Raw genomic sequence first — 24164 nt, forward strand, 5'->3', positions numbered from 1 at the left:
CAAAATACTTAAATACTTTTTTTCCTACCTGTATATTGTTTTGCTTGCATTAAAGCAGAGTTTCCAGCAAAGCTCAAGTCAGAGGTGAAGTAAAAAAGAGTGTTTGTAGCTACAAATACTTTAAGTACTGAAGTATATATAATTTTAATTATTTAGATATACATAAGATCCTCACTTTTCATTTCTTAGTTACTAGCTGATCTAGAAAATAGTCCAATGTTTGCAGACGACCTAGAGTGTCAGAAACTTCTTATGGAGGCTATGAAGTACCATCTTCTACCAGAAAGACGGTCCATGATGCAGAGTCCTCGAACTAAGCCTAGAAAATCTACAGTGGGTGCACTCTATGCTGTAGGAGGTATGGATGCCACTAAAGGTAAGTCCAGTAATTAATTTAATTGTATTAATGAATTGAATTTCTATTGAATTGATTTCTATTAGGAAAACAGAAATTTAGGGATGAAAATAGGAAAAAAAAATATGACAGAACTCAATCCTATGTGTTAGATGTTCTTTCTTCTTGCGAGAATCATATATTTGTAAATGATATACATACATCTTGAAGTGCAGACTGAAGAAGTTTGATTCAGATGGTGATGTAAAAATTATGTTTTATAAGAATATGTGCATATAGTTTGAATTTACAAATCAGAAGAAAAAATAATATTCAAAATATTTCAAGATTTGTTTAACGTTGTTTTAGAACCCTGTGCTCCATTTTTTTGACAAAAGTTAGAAGGCTGGAAAAAGTTTTAAAGAGGAGGAAAACAAAACCAAAAAGCATTACTGAACTACTGAGTACTCTTAGCTAACGCTTTTCAATCCTTATTATAAAATTTCAGATGGAAAGATTTGCTCTTTTTTATGGGTACAACAGTATGTGCATCTTTTTTGTCTGGACTCCATACATAGTTGGTTTTTTTAGGTTTGTAGTTGGAAGTTAAGTGTTTTAAATGTATTGAATTTTTTATTATTTTATTTTCACATCTGCAATCAGATTACAGCTTTACACATTACAGTACTCTACTTAGTAGACAGTATATTAAATCATTTCCTACAGGAACCTTAATTTCAGACCCACAGCTTGGAGCCAAAGAACTATAATTAGTTTAAAGTCTAGCGACTTGCTGAACAGTATTACTTTTAGCTGTGTGAGTTCACTTTTAATAGAATCACAAAGAAGCTAATCCATTTCACGGTTTGCAAAAAGTTGCTGATGACTCATTTTTCCTCTATGAGAGACCTTGCAGTGCTACCTTACTATCTCTGTGCAATCAAATCAAGTGCAAGATACACATTCATCGCCATCACAACATGAAAACACTCATTCCTAGGACAATTTAGCAAAATGAAATTAAACTGTGGCAATTAGTACATGTCATTAACGATACTGATTATTTATGAATTATATAAAACAATGAAGAATTCAAGGTTATCTTTAACTTCTACCAAAATAAGAATAACCATTTTTAATAGTTTTTTTCTCAGTAAAGGTTATGCACAGAAAGGGCTATTTCAGTCAACATCTGCACTTCCTGTTGGTGCCTCTTTTACTTATTACCTTGGAATAAAGCCAATAGTTTGAACTTTTGCCTTTTGATGGTTAAGAAGAACAGCACTTCCTCTCCTCCCTGCTGTCCTGTACAGCTCTGACTCACACTTAGAGCCTGTGCTGGATTGTAAGATAAAGGAAACGGCACCAAAGAGACTGTGATGCACAGGAAGAACTGCTCGGAGGAGGGAGTAACTACCACCTCTGGCAATAACGCTCTTTCTGTGATAAAGAAAACTCCCAAGGAATGCCAGGTTTGGCTTTGTGCTTATCACAGGTGGTATATGAAGTCAAATCTCAACTTCAAATGATCAAAAGAAGATCAAAGAGCCACTTTTGGGCTGGTATTTTGAAAAATGAGAATGTACCTAAACCACATTAACTTTCAAAACCTACCTTCCAGCCTCTGTCAAAATTACAGCCTACGGGGTGTGTATGAACACACCGTATACCTTAATGTATTTTTCCTATTTTTTAGTTAGTGTGCAAGTTACTTCTTTTGAAGCTGACAACTTTGGGGCACTGACATATTAGCACAGAATAAATGAGAAAGAATCAAAGTGAAGAAGAGCAATCAGAGTAACAAAATGGAAAGGACAGTCAAAGAAATCCAGTTGCTCAGAATAAAAGATGACAGGAAAGAGGAAAAAGTAGAACTTCTTTCTTTTATTGCAGATGGATCCCGTAGTTTCTTTCCTAGTCTAAGCATCTGGTATAGCATGAGATAAACTCTTACTTCACTCAATTTATTGAATATAGCAGATGATCCCTTTGATTTTATTTGTGAAAACATCTCTAAACCAAACGCTACCTTTCTTTTCTGCTTTACTGCATGGTTGTTCTGTTGTTGTAAATCATTCCTTAGCCACTAACTGCCTGTTGTAATTCTCAGAATATTACTTCTCTAATCTCAAATCCCAGTCAAGGAGCAGAGAGGAAATCAGCCCTGTTTTTCTCATCTGGTTGCCTTCAGTTGAGCTGAAGCTGACTCCAGGGTGCACTGCACGTGCAACTGGAAATTCCCTCTTATGCCTTGGTTGTTACTCAGCCATCTCCCCGCTATGCTAAATCAGCTCTCAAAGGAGCAATTATGGCTGCTGAGTGACTGACAGGAGCCAGTGCATGGGGAAGTGTCAGTTTTGAGTGGCAGAGAGCAAGGGCCTCATGAATAGTTGCAGTAAAAACATTACCAGAAGTTCAGTGACCTGAAAAAATGGAAAATACAGCTGACATATTACATCAGTCAAGCAGTTATTGTGAGGCAGCTGTGAAGGTGAATGTCAAGGAAGCTACTTGTGGGAAGCAAGTGTGTACTTACACTAACTCAGCCTTCTGCTGTCTCCATCACGAAAAGAAAAACATCCAAGCTATTGATGAAGACACATGCCCAAGTCCCACCAAGACAGGCAGAAGCAAGGATTCATTTTCAGTTTTTGGTATCACTAATGGTTTAAGCACAAACATGGTTAACGTGTACATAGTTGTGAAGTACCATACTCACAAGGAATTAAAAAAAACCCAACAAGCCAACCACAAAAAACTTACTATCGTGGTATTTAAATGAGTAACAGATTTAAATTATCTCCAAAATTTTCAGTATTCAAAAATTTGCTGGCATTGAATTCTGCACCCTCTTGCTCCCAGTTTATTCTCATAAATTTGACAATCATATATGCATGCAATTAATGCAGCTTTCTCATTAGGTTCACATTTTGTAACTGAAGTTTTCAGGGAGCCACAGTAAAGGTCCACCCACAGAACTTCAATGTTTTACAACTTCATAATGTTTTGGGTTGTACCAACTACTGCCTGCTGGGTACTAATTGGTCCATGGCTATCTCATAATGCCTACATTCTTAACAGGTACCACTACAATTGAAAAGTATGACCTTAGGACTAACAGTTGGGAACAAATTGGTACAATGAACGGTAGACGATTACAGTTTGGAGTTGCAGTGATTGACAACAAGCTCTATATTGTGGGAGGAAGAGATGGTCTGAAAACTTCTAATATTGTTGAATGTTTCAACCCTATCACCAAAGTTTGGACTATAATGCCTCCTATGTCAACACACAGACACGGCCTAGGTAAGACATGCTCTCTCTGTAAATACTTTGCATCACATACAAATGAATTTTGATTGACACAAACACTGCTGACATAACTTTTTAAACTATTAAATAACGCACCGCAATATTTGTAGAAGATATTTTTCAAAGACAGAGTTGCCTATTGCCATAATTTTATGCCAGTGATGTTTACCAATGTTCACCTAACTTGCACTGGCTTGCAGAGTTAATTTTGCTTTTATAAAATTCCAAAATATAAATAACAGTGAAAACAATCAACTCTTCATCCAATTTAGTGGTCAAGAGATATGCTTGCAATATAATAACAATCTGATTTTCGGATTTTTTTAAAATTTCAACTTAAGCCCGTAGATACCAAAAGCCTCTGAAAATTAGATCAGAGAATTACCCACACTGAAGAAAACATTGTGGTAAGGAAGTAAGTACAACCTCGAATTTTAATGTTTTAATTACCGTAAGTTTTATGAAGCTCTGCCATGACTTAGCATCTATGGGTCTTTACTGCCCAGGAATCCTCAATATTACTCACAGTGAATGAATAATATGGATATGAAATATAGAATTTATTCTGGAGCTATAAATAACATAAGGATAAGTTTACAGTTGAGGAGACTGTAAGGGATGGAATATGATTTCTGAATTATTTATCACAGTTCTTATTTATAAGCTGGCTTCTCTTCAGTTCACAGAAACAGATATTGCTTGAAATCATTGGTAAGTTCAACTGACATCAAATGACATCCAGAATTAATCAGTAAACCTTTGTGGCCTGTATCACTTTTTCCTACTCTATACTTTCTCTTGGTGGAGAAAGCATAGAGTTCTTAGCATCCAATATGTCAAATTTATAAAAGGAAATACTAGTAAGTAGGAAAGAGAAAGAAGACAAAATAGATTAAATAATTCTCATTGAAGTCTTAATAACTAACAACTTCAGGGGCATAATTCTACCCAACAAGTAGGTCACAGCGCTAATTTTGAGTGCCCAAAGTTAGGCTTCTATCTGTGCATCAGCAGTTTGCAGAGCTGCCTTACGCTTACAGCTCCTATTAGCTTCAGTGTGATTTTGTGGAGAGTTAGCACTTTTGAAAAAATCAGGCCGTGTATATTTAGGCCTGAAAAGACAGATTTAGAAAACTTTTAAGCAGTCAGATTCAAACAATTCACCTTACCTAACAAAGGAAGCAAACAGCAGTGGCAGCAGCAGCTCATCAAAGGAGAGGGACCAAAGCCCTTCTCTCTGGGGAAGGACAATGACACGGGATATGTCCACACAGAGCCTGCAGAGACAGCCAAGTTCACTCTCCTGTGACTCGGGGACAACAGATAAAAGGCAGCTCTTATCCAAAAGTGTATTCCCCTTTCAAGCATTAAAATGTTATGCTAGTAAGGACAGCCAGCTACCCACTCACTCAGGCTTCATGCTGGCAGGACTACAGAGCTTCAGCTCACTCAGAATAAGGGATAGATGGTTGGTTTGGCCACATTTTTCATTGCCAGGCTCAATCTTTGCCTTTCTTTAAAAGAACAGCAGTGTTTCTCATTTAGGGGCTAAATTTGCTTCAGAACAAGGTCAACAGAAGTGGCAGAGATAAAACTCCAAAAAGAGAACATCAGAACTAAAGCAGCTTTCCTCTAATCTTTTGGCAAAAGATAATGCTTATTCAGAAAAACACTGTATATGAAGTATTTTGTTTATATTTGTTTATTCTGCCAAATGACAAGGCAGCTTTTAGATAGCTTAATACCAGCTGAAATTGCTTATCTGCATACAGGGATTAAGGTATGAAGTTAATACGCTATTGGTCACTGAAATTATTAGATACTGTAACTTGTCCCTAATTCTATCTTTTAAGGAGTAGCAATGCTTGAAGGACCAATGTATGCTGTTGGTGGCCATGATGGATGGAGTTACCTTAATACCGTAGAAAGATGGGACCCACAAGCACGGCAGTGGAATTACGTTGCTAGCATGTCAACCCCCAGAAGCACCGTAGGGGTTGCGGCATTAAATAGCAAGTATGTCAACAGGAAAATCTCTCTTTCGCTTTTCATTTGCTTCCTTCCTTGGAAATACAGTTTCTTACATTTTCTTTACAATCTTACAGTAATTAATCACCTCAAGAAAACAAAGAGAAAATGTAATTCACAAAAATAAGAAAGGAAGAAAGGAAAGGTTTTCCTCTTTGTGTGGTAAACTGTTTTCAAACTTGCAGTCATGTTTTAAAACATATTTCAGCCCCTTTATGTTGCAGCAATTTTTATTATGTGCATATCAGAATTTTACCTAGAACATAACTTGTGGGGATATAAGATGGCTACTTTAAAAAAATATTCCAAGTTTATATTTACATTTTAAAATAAATGTGTCTAAGGAAGGACCATTTGAAAGAAGAAAGTGGACAGAAACAAAGTAATTCCTCTGACATTTTACACCTCCTGCATGCATCTACAACTTTAACGCACAAGTTCGCAGTCAATAATATTTTTTAAAAGGCTAAAGGTATATGGTGCATTCAATGAAACAAAGACAAGTGTACTAAACAGCCTGCTGTCAGCCTTATCCTACTTAAATTGATTCTGCCCTTCATCTATTGCTTAAATACACCGAGGTCATGTGTTGACTGTACATTGGTTTTCCCTAGAAGATTTTCAAAGCTTATTACCTAAATAACCCTTTCCGTGAAGAAATTTTTCCCAATATCCAATCTAAACCTCCCCTGGTGCAACTTGAGGCCTTGACTTGGGAGACGAGACCCCTTCAGGTAGTTATAGAGCACGATAAGGTCTCCCCTCAGCCTCCTCTTCTTCAGACTGAACAACCCCAGCTCCCTCAGCCTCTCCTCATAAGACTTACTCCCCAGACCCCTCACCAGCTTCGTTGCCCTTCTCTGGATCCGCTCCAGCACCTCAATGTCTTTTTTGTGGTAAGGGGCCCAAAACTGGACACAGTACTCGAAGTGAGGCCTCATCAGTGCCCAGTACAGGGGGACGATCACCTCTCAGGTCCTACTCACCACACTGTTCCTGATACAGGCCAGGATACCATTGGCCTTCTTGGCCACCTGGGCACACTGCTGGCAATAGTTGACCAACACCCCCAGGTCCTTTTCTACCAGGCAGCTCTCCAGCCATTCTTCCCCAAGCCTGTAGCTCTGCAGGGGGTTGGTGTGACTCAAGTGCAGGACCCGGCACTTGGCCTTGTTGAAACTCATCCTGTTGGTCTCAGCCCATCGATCCAGCCTGTCCAGATCCCTCTGCAAAGCCTCTCTACCCTCCAGCAGGTCGACACTGCCACCCAGCTTGGTGTCGTCTGTGAACTTACTGAGGGTGCACTCGATCCCCTCATCCAGATCATTGATAAAGATGTTAAAGAGAATGGGTCCCAGTACCGAGCCCTGTGGGACACCACTTGTGACCGGCCGCCAGCTGGATTTAACTCCATTCACCACCACTCTCTGGGCCCAGCCCTCCAGCCAGTTTTTAACCCAGCGGAGAGTATAACCATCTAAGCCATGGGCAGGCAGTTTCTCCAGGAGGATACTGTGGGAGACTGTATCAAAGGCCTTGCTAAAGTCCAGGTAAACAACATCCACAGCCTTTCCTTCATCCAGCAAGCGGGTCACTTTGTCATAGAAGGAGATCAGGTTTGTCAAGCAGGACCTGCCCCTCGTGAACCCGTGCTGGCTGGGCCTGATCACCTGGGCGTCCTTCATGCGCTGCATAATGGCACTCAGGATGATCTGTTCCATGGCCTTCCCAGGCACCGAGGTCAGACTGACAGGCCTGTAGTTCCCCGGATCATCCTTCCGACCCTTCTTGTGGATGGGCATCACATTTGCTAGATGCCAGTCAGCTGGGACCTCCCCAGTTTGCCAGGACTGCTGGTAAATGATGGAGAGTGGCTCCGCAAGCACTTCCACCAGCTCCCTCAGTACCCTCGGGTGAATCCCATCTGGGCCCATAGACTTGTTTGTGTCTAGGTGCTGGAGCAGGTCCCTCACCGCTTCCCTTTGGATTACAGGGGCTTCATTCTGCTCCCTGCCCTTATCTGCTGGCTCAGGGGTCTGGGTACTCAGGGGACACCCTACTCCATTACTAAAGACTGAGGCAAAAAAGGCATTCAGTACCTCAGCCTTCTCCTCATCCTTTGTCACTACATTGCCTCCCATATCCAATAGTGGATGGAGGCTGTCCCGAGTCCTCCTCTTGCTACTAATATATTTATAGAATTTCTTTTTGTTGTTTTTAACATCCAAGGCCAGGTTCAGTTCAAGCTGGGCTTTGGCCTTTCTAATCTTTTCCCTACATAACTTTGCTACACCTTTATAATCTTCCTGAGTGAAGAAGTGCTTCACATACAAGTCAGGATTTTGCATTCAAACATGACATGATATTAATCATTAACTGAAAAGTTCAAGAGAGGCAGAACTGCCTATTAAAGTCCCTGTTGTATCTCAGAGGAAACATTCTCAGCATAAACTTTAACAGAAACTCCTCTTGGTACCTTCCACAACAACATGCAGGAAACTACTTTGACAAAGAGGAAATCCAGCCTGATTCCGACTCTGTTCTCAATCCCTCCTGATACAAGCTGTCTCCAGCCTGGCTTAAATCACGTCTGTTAGTCTAGTGATGTAATTTCTGGCGTACCAGCGGAAGCCAAGATCAAATGTCCATCATTCGCTGGACCGCTACTGCTGCTGTTTAACCAAGCAGAATGCTTCTCCTTTTCCTGTTTCCTTAAGCCACACTGTATTTTTTTCTATTCAGCTCCATCAAAAAAGTTCCTGTGGAGCAACACTTTTTGACCAATATATGAAAGCATCAGTCAGTTAACAGCATATTTGTTCTTTTCCTTAGAGAATGGGAAACTCTACCATATTTCTAGACATGTTACGGAAATCAAAAAACCTCAACAAACCTGTTTATGTATACAGTGATTTCCTCTCTCTGTGAAAGCTGTGTGAACAAGCTAATTGCATGATATGAAAAGAAAAATCAAATCCTCCAGATTTTTACAGGTCAAGCAATAATCTGCACAAAAGAACTCGTCTGTCTTCCATTCACAAACATTAGAAGAGTGAGCTAGAAATGTTGTATTCTTCTAATGGTGGTGAAGAATTTTCCAGTTAAATTGTACATCAAAAGGGTTTAGAACTTTTTTTTCAATCACTAGAGAAAAACAAACCCTTCTCAAGCAAAATGCAACTGATCTTTTTTAGGTGACTTACTCTGGACAAGTCAACGTGTTCCCTAGGTCTCCAATTAGCTGCATTAAGTAAATTCAGCTTCATGGCAGTAAGTAATGGCCAGGATTTGAAATGGACACTCAACATCTAACCACATCTGCTATTACATCCTTTATGCATACCATCATAGTCTACCAGCATCCAAGTTAGCTTGAAATACAAAAGAAATTCAGGCTCTGTAAAATTAAATGACAAAAGCCACAACCCCCCCCCATTCTGCTTAACATGGGTTTCCACCACTTATTCTCACATGTTGTCCCAACATCAACTGGTTTATATCTCCAGTTGTCTGCTAAGTGCCTTTAGGTTGAACAGACAAGATGACACACCTGTAGGGTAACTTCGGTCCAGCAGACTTAAATACAAACATTAGGGAAAAAATATTTAATATACCTGTGACATATATTTTCTATGTTTAATTATATTCTTAAAGTTCTTTTACATATTAACAGTATAAGAAAAATGCTTAATGCAATACTAAGATGTCAAATATTCCATAACCCTGTCACACGGAATGTTTCAAACATATGTAGCATTTTTCAATTAAATTCCATCTATATTTCACATTTAAAGAAGCTGATATCTACTTCTAAACTTAATTTTCATATGTGACTGCTTGAAAATTTATACTGCAAATGAAGAATGTAACTTCCTTCATATAGCCTGCAAAACCCTTTGTGCAAACAAAGTTCCAGAGCGTAGCTGTCAGATGGCAAATAACGGGCGTAATGATAATTTTAAAATGATCTGAATGAAGTTAGCCAAATAAAACTCCTATTAAAATGAAATACTAAAGATTGAAATTGCTTGCCTTCTTGTGGGTAATTATCCCAGACTGTATGCTGTTGGTGGACGAGATGGGAGCTCCTGCTTAAAATCAATGGAATGTTTCGACCCGCACACGAACAAATGGAGTTTATGTGCTTCCATGTCAAAGAGAAGAGGTGGTGTTGGCGTTGCAACGTACAATGGGTTTTTATATGCTGTGGGAGGTCATGATGCACCTGCTTCCAACCACTGTTCTCGACTTTCCGACTGTGTAGAAAGGTAAGGAATTTTTTTTTTTAAATTTGTTTTACATTCCAGGAAGGAAATATAAAATAATTTACAGAAGCAAGGGAAATCTCTCCACAATTGGGAATGCTATGTTTGTAAAACATATTATGCTTTTAAAAATATATTTTTTGAGCAGAATAACTGATTTCCAGTGCTCTTGTGATAACATAACAATTAACAGTCAGAAGCAAATTTCTCCCAGCTTCTCCTTCTATTTTTGCTGACCAGGAGCCAGGTAAAGACAACTTAACATGTAAGACAAATTAAATATGTGACCCTTCTATTTCTCAAGTGCCAAATCCCAGGTTTGGGCTACTTGTGTCATATATAGTTGAAACTATGTAATTTTCACTTGTTTCTTCCTCCAGTAATTTGGCTGATATTGACCAAAAGGTTAAAAATATAACAAATATCACATACTCAAACAGGCAGTAGTCACTACTCAGGTATTTTCTGATGCAGAAGACTGACAGAAACAGCCTTGTTTCTGTAAGAAACTATGTTGCTATAGGAAATTGGGCTAAAACATATGCTAAGGGTCTGATTTGACATGCAAAAAAGAAAACATGCACCAACGCAAACTACTTTAGCTTGAATTCACACTTGAAAACTAAAATACATTGGCCTAATGATTTTTGTAGCACTCAACTGTAAGAAGTGAAATCTTGGCTTTCTATACATTTCTCAAAGTAGTTACTTTTCAAAACGAAAATACTCTTTATCTGATCCTTATTTAATCCCACTTTTACATTCTCCACTGATGAGCATAGTTCTTAAGAAAATACAAATACTAGACATTCCCTTGCAGAAGCAGAAGTATTGTGTGTCAAATGTTGCTTTGCCACTGTGGTGGCATGTGGCACGATGTAGGAGGCAAGAGAAGACTTGAGCCCTGGGTGAGAAGGGAACATAATGAGTGGGGACAACTCCTCTGGCTGTTTAATGGGCCATGGGATCCCTTGACAGCCTCATGTCATTTGGGGAGCAGAAAGGAAAACTGAGCAAGTATTCAGCTCCCTGTTGTGAGTAACAGTGGCTAAGTTCTGTTCTCAGTTAGATGGTATAAAGCTGAACTACCCCGGAATTCACTTGAATTTATATTGGAAACTGACTGAGTACAGTCAACGGAAATAAAATCAACACCGATGTAAGATACTGCCATACCTCTTGTGTTACAAACTTTTATCAACTGTATGAGATATTTAACATCTTTTACAGCAAAATTTTGTGAATACATTAGTTCTGACACGAAAGAGAAAACAAAACTCTTCATGGAGAAAAAAAACCAACTTCTTGACATTAACTTCACTGAGCCCACTAATGGCCATGCTACCATTCCCTCAGACCTCATTTATTTTCAAAATATATTGATTGTTTAATGTGATAGAAATGGAGAGTCTGTAATCAAAAAGCCAAAATAGGAGCATTTTTCATGTGCTTGAAGACCCCTCTAGTGGCTAAATTAGACATTTAACCATGTCACTCATAAGTCTCTATACTAGTTCATGGTATAAACTGAAACACAATACAGGAGAAAATAAGCAAATATCAGTAATTTAAATTTGAAATGTGTTTCTACAATGTATTTTTCTAATTTTGATCATGAAACATCCTAGGTATGATCCTAAAACAGATGCTTGGACAACAGTGGCCCCCTTGAGCGTACCTCGGGATGCTGTTGGAATTTGTCCTCTGGGGGACAGATTATATGCTGTTGGGGGCTACGATGGCCATACGTACCTGGATACTGTGGAGTCCTATGATGCTCAAAATAATGAGTGGACAGAGGTAACAGGAAAAATGACCTAATAAATAATAGGAATTCTTCCTGCAGATAGGAAGACTTCTATCTGAATAATGGACAAAACAAGTTATTATGTTGCAAAATCATCCTGGGTTTTGTGAAAAAATGATATATTAGAATGCATTAATACTGTAGTTGATCTTGTATAAAATATTGGTTGCCTCTCCTGTGAAATAACCGTATAACATTTTTCAGACAAAAGGGCTGAAGCAGCGCATGGGCAAGGGAACCAGGCTGCACAAAACATTTTGTGTTTGAAGTGCTTGAATTTGCCGTTCTTAGCGCTGACATGCCTTTGCCAGCAATGCCCTCTACTGGAGGCACTTTCAGCTTTTCATATTTATAACCATCATCATTGAGAACAACGTGAAATATTTAAAATTGTCAATGGCCTTTTGCTGCTTTTTGGACATGGGATACAAAGGTCTTTTACAAGAGTTAAGAGCAACACCACCAGTCTACGCTCCTGTAACTCTCAACAGCTGCTAAAGCCTTTTTCTCAAAAAGCCAAAACTGTGTTTTCAGACCCTACTTAAATGTACTTTTTTTTCCCAGTACGTTAGTTTGAATAAGCAAATTGCTTTCCTTTTAATCGGCAAGTAATGTCTTCTATTCCCATCCACAGGAGTCTACCAAAAAATGTTTCCTCCTTTTTCTTTTTTTTTTTTTTTCCCTTTTTTAGGAAGTTCCTGTCAATATCGGAAGGGCCGGAGCATGTGTTGTGGTTGTGAAGTTGCCCTGAGGACTATAAATATTGTGAAACTAAACTGAGTGGAGTTTCATGAAGACTGCATCAGGAAGATAAACATTTCCAGAAAGCAGTACAGACTACACACGTCTTAGCAGCCCTCCAATACAGAGAATACTTATCTCTGAGCCATTACGATATTAGAGCACAGAAGTGTCTTCCTGAATTACAACAGAGAATTTTGCATAAGTGAATTATTTTATTATGCCTAATACATAAATGTTCCATAATATGTTTAAATGATTCAGGGTTGTTACAAAAGTGTATCTGTTATTTATAAAATGCTGTAGTAAAGTGATAAATGGGTGTATGAGATTTCATAAACTTTTATTCTTTTTTATGTTGGCAGTAATGCTAATGTTTATAAAAAGAGCCCTTATATTTTAAACAAATGAAAATGAGTAAGAGAGAAACACATTCAAGAGATAACTGCATAGAAGAAAATATTTGCCCATCAGAATATTCTCTGAAGAAGTAACTTCATTTCTATATTCATAAATTACTGAATTAACTTTAAAATCAAATCAGAGAAGCAGAGAATTTGGTTGCTATTCAACCTCCAGCATTGCTAGTACCCTGACAGAGTATCCATTTTTAGCAGTATATTCAATTGAATAGTGCAAGTTAAGAAATAGTGGGGATAAGATACCTTTGTGTTATTAAGTATGTTGCAATATAAAGAAATCTCTTTGTAAAAACACAATGCTAATATAATTTGCAATCATTTTCACAGTGCATAGATATGTGATATTTTAATGCTGATCAGTGTGTCAGGTTATTCATGGATTTGTCTTTGCCCACTAACCATCTGTCAGTACGTGTTAAACTAATTTGACTATTCTTGGGATAATCACCATGCATTAAATTTTAAAACAATCATATAATTACATTCCTTGCATATAACTTACAAAATGAAATTTTTATATCATATTGATATGACAGTCTTTGACCTCAGCTGAAGATTACCAGCTTTCTCTCATGTACAGTGGAAATATGGTAAGAAAAAAACCACATCCACTGTGTAGTGTTATATACCGTTTATATAAGCATGTTTATGTTTTATTTGAAATTAAGGGAATGCTTAGAATCAAGAATAAACAGGAAAAGAATCATCTGAAAACAACATGTGATATTCCATTTGCATGATTATTTTTGGTGTGCCAATTTCTAATGAAGGTTTTGATTTATTTTGCATTAATTCCATTTTCTTTTATAATTTCAAATGCTGGAAGTCTATTTTAGAAAAAGAATGTAAGATACTCTATGCTGTAAAGCACAATATTTGGACAGTATCTACTTTAGCGTTTGCTATGTCAGTTTTTTGTCAGTATCAGAAAATTCAAGACAGATGAAAATTCTCTGAACATGCAGACTAACTTTCCCGATAGAATACTGTGTTTTCAGAATTCAGCAATATGCTATTTTAAAAAAATTTATAGTATCAATACTATTGAATGCTTCTAAACATGAAATCTCATAAGCATATTTATAAAAGGAAAAAATTTTTAACTTTAAAAATCAATTATGTTTATATATAGCATGCTACAATGAAATAAAGTTTACTTGCTCTGCTAAGGAAATTTAGACTATATTTTAACAACTTTGTGGGGTTTATTTCACGTCTTTTCAAGAACAGAAAACACAGAATTATCAATCTCATTTTTGTACTCTTAACAAAAGATCCTTAGTGTCCTTACTGCATCTGGTCCACAGAAACTAAAATTTACCTTCCTTTTAGCACTTCTTTTTCGATAAATTTAATCTTTTTTGTTTCTTTGAGTCCAAAATAGTTACCAATACTGTCATGTCAGGATGCCCTTTCTATGAAAGGGTTTCCCACACCCCAGCCAATAGCAACCTGGGTAGAATGTCAGCAGAGGGCTGAAAGTACAGTACATTTTAAGATTATTTCTTTTGGGGCCATTACATAAAGCTTTCCTACAGGAGATACTTCTCAAAGCATCAGCTTAGAACTTCCTTCATTTGTAGATCAACGCACAAATCTCTTGCTAGCTTGGTGGGCCAGGAAACAAACTTTATTTCATGACTATTTTCATTTTGTACCTATTTATGGGGGAAAAAATAACGCCACAAAAAGCCCCTATCAGCCCCAAACAGCTCGCATAGCCAAGCAAATGGGGAACAAACCCTAAAGCAGTTAGTGGGTCACAGGTTAGATAATTCATGTCAGAGAAAGAAGGTATTTTTGTTTCCCAACAAATGAATAATTTGAAGCAAATGCAAGGGGGCTAACCACCAAGCTTGACAATCAATCTGTGTAGTAAGACATTTGTGCATGTGAGGTAAATGTTAATTTTCTCTCTCCCCCCTCTGTCCTATAGGGAACTTGGTCTGACCATATACCTAGGACATCTTGTTGCAGCAAATACTAACTTTAAAATATTAATAATGAAAATACGAACACCTTTTCACAATTCATTTTCATCCCTGCTTTGGTCATGCAACAGCCATTCACACGCTTTCATATAAATAAAGACTTGTGACTGTTTATCATTCAAGCTCTAAATCATGCTTTTCTCGTGTTCTCCTATAACGGCACATTACTGTTTCCAGTAACCAATATATCCTCATTTATGCTACTCTTGCTTGCAAAGCATTGATATCGAATGCCGATTTTTAAAACTCTAAAATACAAATTACACAATATGCAACTAATGTAAAGATATGTGCAAGTGGCACATCCAAATCGACACTGATAAACTGCCAGCACCAACGGGTGTTTCTCATAGACCCTTTGCAGGGAATTTGAAGTTTGCTCGGGGTAAAAGAAGGCACAGGCTCAAGCAAGAGAAAGCAGGCATGGGTCCTTAGCTCATAGAATGGTTACGAAATATAAAGCCATATCTAAAAACCTAACCAAGTCTACAGTAGGGAAAGAAAAGGAAGACTTGAGCATAGAAGAGGTCAGTTTTGAAGAATGGAAACCGTGGGTGAGTACCTTAACAGAAATGCACAGGACCAGCCTGCAAGAGCCACGTGGCTTGCAAATGTTACAACTGCAGAGAATTCCCCTGGCTTTGTACCCTCCTTCAGCTTGCTAATTTTATTAAATGCTTTATCAGTAAACAAGGCATGAGATAATTGGGAAAAACACCTAAACACCTAAAAAAACACCTAACATCTTAAACATACCTTTACATATACTACTATTTCCCTAGTTTAAGAAAGTCTCAAAAAGACTTATTAGAAGAAAATGATACTTTCTGCGTTTCTTTACTGTTCTCTAAAGACACTGTGTCATGAGGTTTGCTTATTTAAAAAATACCATAAGAAAGAAAAATTGTAGCACTATTTTAGCTTGCAGCATGCAGCTACATTTATCAGGTGATAAATTCAGTAGCTCGTCCTACCATGAACCACAAGCACCGAGGCCGAGTATGTGACTGCCTGTCTCAGGTAATGAGATGGTCTACTAATTTCTATGGCAAGGCTGTGATAACTAGCACTCTTTCTAAATTTAAAGTAAAAGTGTCTTGTTATAGAAACAACATAAAGAGAAATATGGATCAGGGGAAACGCGAAAAGATGGGAAGGGTATGAAGCAGAGAAAAGTCAGAGAAGAATCTGAATTAAACCTTATAAATGAAAGCGGTCAGCCTGGGGAAGAATGGATTTAAAAACCACAATTGGAGCACTAATTCTTCATGTCCCTCTTCTTGAGTGAAAAATCAAGCTTCAACCTCTGTTTGAAGAGGAGGTACTGAAAGATCTGCTGTTAAGGTGCCATGGAAAGCAGAAGGACTCAAGTATATTTCTTTACACCGAGTACTTCTATGTGCAACTGTACAGCTGGGAAGCAGGTTGTGCAGAGGCTGGAGACCCTGTTTGCAGCTGTTGATAAGGCAGTTCATTTAAACTTTTAAAGAATGAGAGGAATATTATACACTCACATCCTGAATTACTTTCAAAATAATCTATTTTAGGATGAAATGATGAAAGAATTTTCATGAGAATAAAATGTTAAGTGCTAGAAAACATCAAAATAAAATTTGAGCAGATACTTGAATTTCAGAAATAAAATGCCACAACTGCGTTTTCTAGAGAAAGCAGTTCTTCAGTGGTTTTAGTACTGAAGTTTGATTTAGGTTTTTTTTCTTCCGTATTATTTGTACAGCAGTGAAAAATCATGTGAAAGGAAACTAGTAATTTGCAAAAGGAAACTGGACACATAACAGGAAGATAGAAGAAAAGCAAACCAGAGAGAATTTGGAGATGTTTAGACATTATTAGGTGAGAGGAAATGTTAGAGATGTTCTATGAGGTGTCATCCCTTCACATTTCCTCTGTTTCTTCAAACGTCAGTAGGTGCAATAATTATGTAGCATCTTGGCTTATTAGGTCCCCTGGCAGCTGCATGCACAGCTGGCTACATGCAAAGCGCAGGAGGGAGCCATCCTCTCTTCTCTCTGACCTTGTGCTGCTCTCTCCTTTCTATCATGACTCTCATTGGCAGAATGGTTATTATTTATGCTATTTGGTTTTTGTTTTTTTTTTTCCCAAAATCATTGTGTTTTCTTTCTTTTTAAGCCCTGGCCTATAAACCACCTTTTTCCTCTTTGAATTGGGTGATAATGTCTACATGAACAGGTCTGGCAAAGATACTTTACATAATGTGATGTATGGGAAGCAGGGATACAACTTACTCCATGAAATCAGTTCTGGGAAAGACTGAAAGTTCAGCTTATCCACCCTCACGTCTCTATCTACCAGCAGGAGATATTTAGGCAAAGAGCAATAGAACCAACTAGCCCAGAATTATCCCTTCCATTACTTTAGCAATGTTTCTTTCAGTAAGGTACCTGCATTACTGGAGCATTCATCTTCATAACACATCCACAGGGTAGGAAAGCAGTACTGTAGCTATTTACAACTGTCACAGAAAAAATAAATCATTAACCTGACACCATAGCAGAAAAAAAAAAAAACAGGGAAGGACTAAGGCCTGAGAATTCCAACCCCCTGATTGGTTAATAAGCTAGGCTGTTAATTAAGCTTAATTGAGCTACCTAGTCCAGGTGAGGAAGGCTCATGCTGCCTTCTCTTTTTTCTGCCTTCTTGGATGAGGAACTTACAAGATCAGTTTTTCTACACCACATGCTGAATTGGATGAAGAGTAAAAATAGATCTTTTAACATGAAAGGAGACAATGGGCTGTGCATGCCTGGAAGGAACATCCAAGGTAATTTCCTTGAAGGAAATCAATGAAATTTCAGGTGAGGCTAATTCTATCTCTTTCTACATGTACATTTCTGCATATGGTTATCACACAATGTAATATTTCTGCTTCCAATCCGACCCTAGACTCATTCAGAGATGGGGTGCATTATGCCAAATGCATGCTAAATACTTGGGTTTCACTACCTGACTCCTCAAAAGCAAACTCCTGACTGAAATCAGCTCACTTTTTCTGACCCTAGACATCACAAAAACTGCATGCTGAATTAAAGCCCAGTAACTTTATTTGTACATTTCAGTGTGGGTTCTTCCCAAAGGGAAAATTAATTTTATTGCTTAGAATTAATTCCTGGAGAGATTAAGTTCAACTTCTGTAACAGTCACCACTGATGTAGTATTCCTAAGAGGCTATATACTACCTACAGTTGATATTCAAGCCTCACCTCTTATTCTCTATCTCCTTTTACAAGGAAAGCGTGGAATCTTACCAGAACAGAAATCTTTTTTGTTTAAGATCTCTGCTGGCCTCATTCCTTCCAAAGAAACCTGACAACAAATTGGTACATTCAACCATTCCTACTTTTCAATAAAGTTCCAATACGTGATTTGCACATAAAGTCATTACAGGGTACACACCTTTTCTTCCTCATGCCCCCAGCCCTGAGGACGTTTTTTTTTTTCTCCATCACAATTCTACATATGCAAAAAGAATTAAAAACTCTGTTCTCTTTTACATGAATAATCATGTTTATGGAGTGTACAGAAGACGATGGCATTGACTTCACGTTATCAAGTTTTTCACAACCCAACCATATATGACTAAGAAGCAAATATATCCACCACTTATTGCTTGGACAACTCATTTGGGAAAGATCATTTGGGAACGACCTTTTAAATATGTTATTGCAAGTACAGATTAATACTTTATACTTAAAAATAGAAAAAATATATCTGAAAGCATGTTTGCATATTACTCCAGCAGGAAGTTTAATACAAAACACTTCATACCTGTCTTTTTTGGTGAGACAATGAATCTGTTTTAATCAAACTCAACGTCCAAAAAAGTCTCAGTTTACAGGAATTGTTAAGAAAATACTCTAAGATTTAGCCCAAATTATTTCTGCATTTTGAAAGTTACAAAAAGTATTGAGAAATGGGGAGTGGATATGAAGACTAAGATAATTTTGGGCAAGACTGTGTGAGACACTATACAAATCCAAAATATCATCTAGGTGACTGTAAGAATTCTGGCTTTTCAAAGCAGCATTTCTGCATCTTACATTTGCTCTTTCTTATCCCTTCTTGTGTCTGTAATTCAGGTGGCATTTCCTGATCTATTGGAGAAGAAGCCTCTCACATTCTTTTCTTCATTAGACGTAAACAGAAAAATACATAGAAAAGAAAAAAAAAACCAACAAACCCCAAACAAATAACTTTGGTGCATGCATGAAATAATAAATCAGAGTGCCTTTGAATTGTCAGATGGCAGACTGATGGTCTGTTAACAGATTATTGCATTCTCTTCTGTTCCATAGATAACTTCGTAAAAGGAGACTGTCCCTTTCCCTGAATAAATTTCACAACAGAAATTAAGTAAATTCCCGCAAATTACAACAACTAGTAAAAGTCACAACAATCAACCCAACGCTATCTAACTTTAACTGCAGTCATCCAAAACTGAAATTTCCTCTGTCCTCCTTCATTCGAGAGTGAAGCATCCTTCAGAACAATTATACAATTGATATATACGTATATTACCAAAATAACACACTTGTAAGGCTTTCATCTCTAAGTTTTCTCTTTTCTTCTGTAAATAAACCTTTCTTTCTGAACTTTACAATTTCATATCAATTTTTATGTACATGAGGCCACCTGAAGTAATTTCCCTGTATGCATTTTCTGGGTTTTTTTCTCTATGTTTTCTATAAGCTCTTCAATCTGTGTGCATTCGTAAAACTGCTACCCTTTGGCAACATCATTATCAACCTTTAAAGCATCATAAGCATCTATTTATTCTATTGCAAACTATATTATTACAAAAATATTGCAATATCCCTGTAATGTATTGCCAAACGTATAGCCCAATAGCCAAAATAACATAGGGAAAAATAGATTATAATTTTTCATTTCTTGCACACAACAATTTCACTGAACCCCAATCTCAACTGATCAGTGCTAGATGTCCTAGAATTGCAGAAACCAAGGACTGAATAGCCTACATTCAAAACTTATAGGAACTTTGCCAGCATTTCTTCAATCTGTGCAGCAACATGAGATCTTTTTATCAGCAGGGTCACAGATACTTCGTTTTCTACATAGGAGTTTCTTATTGTGAATTTCCTTAGAGTTACTCAATACTTGTCAGCGATTTTTTCAGTCAGGGAGGACATGAACCCGTTAAACACAGACCCACTCCTTAATAATCCCAGTTGTCTTCCTCAGCAAATAGGATACAAGTTTGCTCATAATTTAGTGCTTGAAAAGTCAGGTATTGAATCCCGAGGTTTTCTCATATTACTCGTGTACGGTGAGGCCGTTGTGGCTCACGAATTCAGTTGAGGCTTAACAGTTTGTAATACAGGGTTTGATCAGAAGATGGTGGTATGTGACAATTTTTAGAGAATCGTGGCTCCTACTAAGACCATATGAAGCTACTTTGTGGCAATATTTATCCTTTAACGTAAACAAACTCTTCCCTGCTTCATAATCTCAAGAGCATACTACATTTTTTTAGTGAAACATCTTCCATTTCTACACTTTCACCACACACACAAACACCACACTGCTGACCTCTTAAGAGCAATTTTGGAAGCAAGGTCACAAAGCTATAGAAAAGCACCTTTTGTAAATATTACCAATGCAACAGTTGGCATTGCTGGCACTGTGCCTGCCCTGTGGTTTTGGCACACTGAAAAAGTTGATTGTTTTTTCTTTTTCTGAGCACAAGTCATGAAAACCATACCTTTAGTTGCAAAAGCTCAACATGAAAAGCCAATGACGTACAGACAGACTGACCAAGACAAATTGCCCATTAGCCCACATCAATTAACAGCTAGCCCACACCACCCTTCCCTGGTTTAAGCCAGATACATTAAAGATGCAGTCCCTGACACGCGGTTTAATGTATACATCTCTGCCTTTTAGAAAAGGGACATGTTTTCTAACCAAGTCCATAGACGTTAAGAGCATAATCATAATCTAAAGTATTTTTTCTTCTGTTTTGCCATTTTCCACATTAGACATATTTCCATATTTCACATAATCCTAATATTTCTTTTTATGGAGAATAAAGCAGGGCATCATCCCTCCTCTGTAGCAGATACTGGATGCAACTTTTCCAGGATTCTGCAACAGTCTTGTCTCATCTCAGCACTCTGGAAAGCTACTGAGCTGCAACTTGCTTTTATATGTACAAATTATTTCTTTCTATCACCTAGAAGTAATACACAATTCAAAGATATACTTCTGGAATTCAGAAAGAGTTTCTAAAGTACATTAAAAATTATATAGCTTATGAATTATTTCTTTCAGAAAACAGAGATCAGTTTACAATCAGCTTTATATGGTTTATATTATAAGACAGTTCTAAACAAAAATAATAATTAAAAAATTCTGTTGGGAAAGTGAAGTATAACACCACTTGAAAACTACCCTTTACTCTGGCATACTTTAATCAAAAGGATAACTATTCCTTGCAGACTGACTTGCCCTGTCAACCCAAGATAAGTCTGAGATCAGAGATTTTGGACTGTGCTCTAAGTAAGTTAAAACACTATAAATATGTTAATCTTCCATCATGAACCACCAGTGTTATATGGCAAAGTTTGCCTTTACTTTTTCAGGATATTACCACCACACATCAAGACAATGCCTCAGTAATTACAACTGCGGGGCAAAAGAAACCCCACATCTTTATTTCTGGGCTACAAGCAGTAGAGATGGAAAGAGATCCAAAAATCCAAATGGATTCAATGCGTCAGCCTTCCAAACTGCTCAGTATCCAACTGGTCCCTTTTAAAAACTAGAGCTAATATTTATACGTAACTGTTTACATCAACAATCTCTATCACTGTCTTTCCCTCCCTCCTTCTCTCTTCCTCCCTCTCATCACCAACCAGGAGCTTTCTTCCAAAATTTGGAAGCATCATTTCCCAAGAGAATGGCTAGGTTATTCTACCCATTACCTGTTTTTCTATTCTCACAGACTCCTTAGAAACAAATACCCTGCCCTCAAATTCCCCAAACCTCTACTGGCCAGTTGCCTGCCTTTCACAGAATCACAGAATCAATCTTCTAGGTTGGAAGGTTTATTACTTCTAAAGATTTAGCTCAATAGTTATGTGACAGTGCTACATGTAAAATCAGGCAAGATGAAATAATGCCAGTAGTCAAGAAAGCAGTCCAAGTAGGAACAGTTTTAATTTCAAGCATTCAAACTTTCTGAAAATAAAGATAAAATCAGCACTTCCAGATGAAAAAACTACCCTATGTGTACAGCTACTGAACAACTGATGGTAATTGAAAGCCCATGTTCTGCCCAAGATATTTCTGATAGGAATTGATTATCAAAGATCTCATTAGTTTCTTTCACTCTACACTGTTTGCATTGAACAATAGTAAATAAAAAGTGTTGTGATCATTATGTCTTCACAACTTGGAGTACTACACTGATACTTGGAAAAACATGTGCTTGTCGGATTCACAGTTCGGAAAAACAGTTTACCATATAAAGAAAAAAATAATTTTAATCACACTTAGTAATCACATTCTTTTGTGAAAAAAGGGGCATGCAGCTGCTAGATGGAATCAAACACACTTTAAAAATAAGGAAAAATCACTGTGGCATGTCTTTCCCAAGCAACATTGTACACACTTCATTAAAATATATTCTATAAAAATGAGAAAGATTGGAAAGAATAGGTCAGGAGCCAAAACAGACACTAAAGAGTAGGAAAAAAAAACCAAGAAGAAAATTAGAGGGAATACATACTCTAAGGAACCTCTCAAACTCCATTACATCTTTTAAATACAATAAAATACAATATAAAATTTCATTTCATGATTTACTACACTGAAGTAAAAGAACCATGAAGTAAAGCAGAAGCAATGAAGCTATAAGAATATTCAAGAGTATTCATTACAGACTTTTCCTGTTTTCTTCCTGCCAGCTAAATAATTTGGTCAGACCAGAAAGCAATGGGGTATTCGGAATCTCTTTCACTCTATACTTAAATGTGTCTTAGAGATGAAAATTGTGTATATATTCATATTTTAATTATCTAGCATGCAGACATAGGAATGGAGTCAAAATCCAGAGGGATTAAATAAGTGACAACAGGTTATTATTTCAAATAGCAATAGAAGATTTAAAGGCCTTCATTGATTCTTCATTAAAAAACAACAAAACCCAAAGTATGACAGAATTTTCTTGAATTTTAAACTCAGCCTCTGTGAATTTCACTTTGCATATACTTTATTTGTCTGCTAGCTTCTTGTATTTGTTCTCTTTTGTTCACAGTCAAGCCCTTTGCTTTTTTTTTTTTCCTTTCCCTTCTCTAGCTTGTCATTGTGAAGCCCTTGTAATTCTCTCAGGACTGTCAGGTTTGTTCAGCCCTCAAGAGATAGATATAATGCAAGTTCCACTACATTTGTTGGCATCTTGTCATAAACATACTGTAGCTAGAGATGAAAGTAAACTTTTGCTGCAGTTATTTCAGGAATATTGTTTGGAAACTGATTCAATAATTGTCACTATCTTGAAAGGTTTATAGTCCCATAATTTATTTATATAACTTTTTTTTTTAAAATATTATTATTTTTAAAAAAAAATCCTCCCGAGGAAAATCTTGAAATGTCTTTATGTAGTCTGATCACTTACTTTTCCTCACAGTAACTACTCAGGCATCCCACTTTTTTTTCACATAGTACACACTCATGTACTCTCAAAATGGCTGGCAAAACAGCATTAAAGGAAACAGCCATATAGGAGAAGTATTTTTTATGAGCCCCACAATATCTTACATCCAGCCTTGACCAATGGAGCATGTTTTAAAGAAAGAATAAAAGTTAACTAGGAATCAAACTATTCTCTATTTGTTTCTAAATGTACTGCAGTTACACATTTTATTCTCAAATTTAAGAGTATAAACAAGGGAGTTTGTAGAATTGTGCTTGGATATTGATTGGTAATGAAAAGTAATAATCTACTGATTTGAGCGTGCAAGTAACTTCTTGTTTTTCAGATGCTAGAGTTGTAGGCTTCCAGTGGAAACTGTTGACTACATCAGAATTAAAAAAAACCCAACAACCAAACACCACCAACACTCCCCCCCAACCAGTTTGTAATAAAATACTGCATTCAAAATCTTTCCCTATTATTTCCCAGGTGCACATTCTGCAACATCAGCTACATCAAATACTGCACATGAGCACAAGGAATGAATAATAGTACAATGTGATAGATGT

General features: G+C 37.1%; 1 protein-coding gene across 2 annotated transcripts in view; it reads left to right on the forward strand.

Annotated features, from left to right (window-relative positions):
• The window catches only part of KLHL4 (kelch like family member 4), an 89839-nt gene extending 76213 nt beyond the window's left edge, over window positions 1–13626 (forward strand). For both annotated transcript variants that reach the window (XM_014955165.1, XM_014955164.1), the window contains 6 exons: window positions 190–376; window positions 3416–3640; window positions 5500–5662; window positions 9730–9942; window positions 11568–11739; window positions 12438–13626. In XM_014955165.1, coding sequence (XP_014810651.1) covers window positions 190–376; window positions 3416–3640; window positions 5500–5662; window positions 9730–9942; window positions 11568–11739; window positions 12438–12497 — 1020 coding nt within the window. In that variant the 3' untranslated portion in view covers window positions 12498–13626. The remainder of the gene's footprint in view (window positions 1–189; window positions 377–3415; window positions 3641–5499; window positions 5663–9729; window positions 9943–11567; window positions 11740–12437) is intronic.
• Window positions 13627–24164: the final 10538 nt, after the last annotated feature.

This window comes from Calidris pugnax, unplaced genomic scaffold (assembly GCF_001431845.1).
Source record: "Calidris pugnax isolate Ruff unplaced genomic scaffold, ASM143184v1 scaffold38, whole genome shotgun sequence".
NCBI lineage: Eukaryota > Metazoa > Chordata > Aves > Charadriiformes > Scolopacidae > Calidris > Calidris pugnax.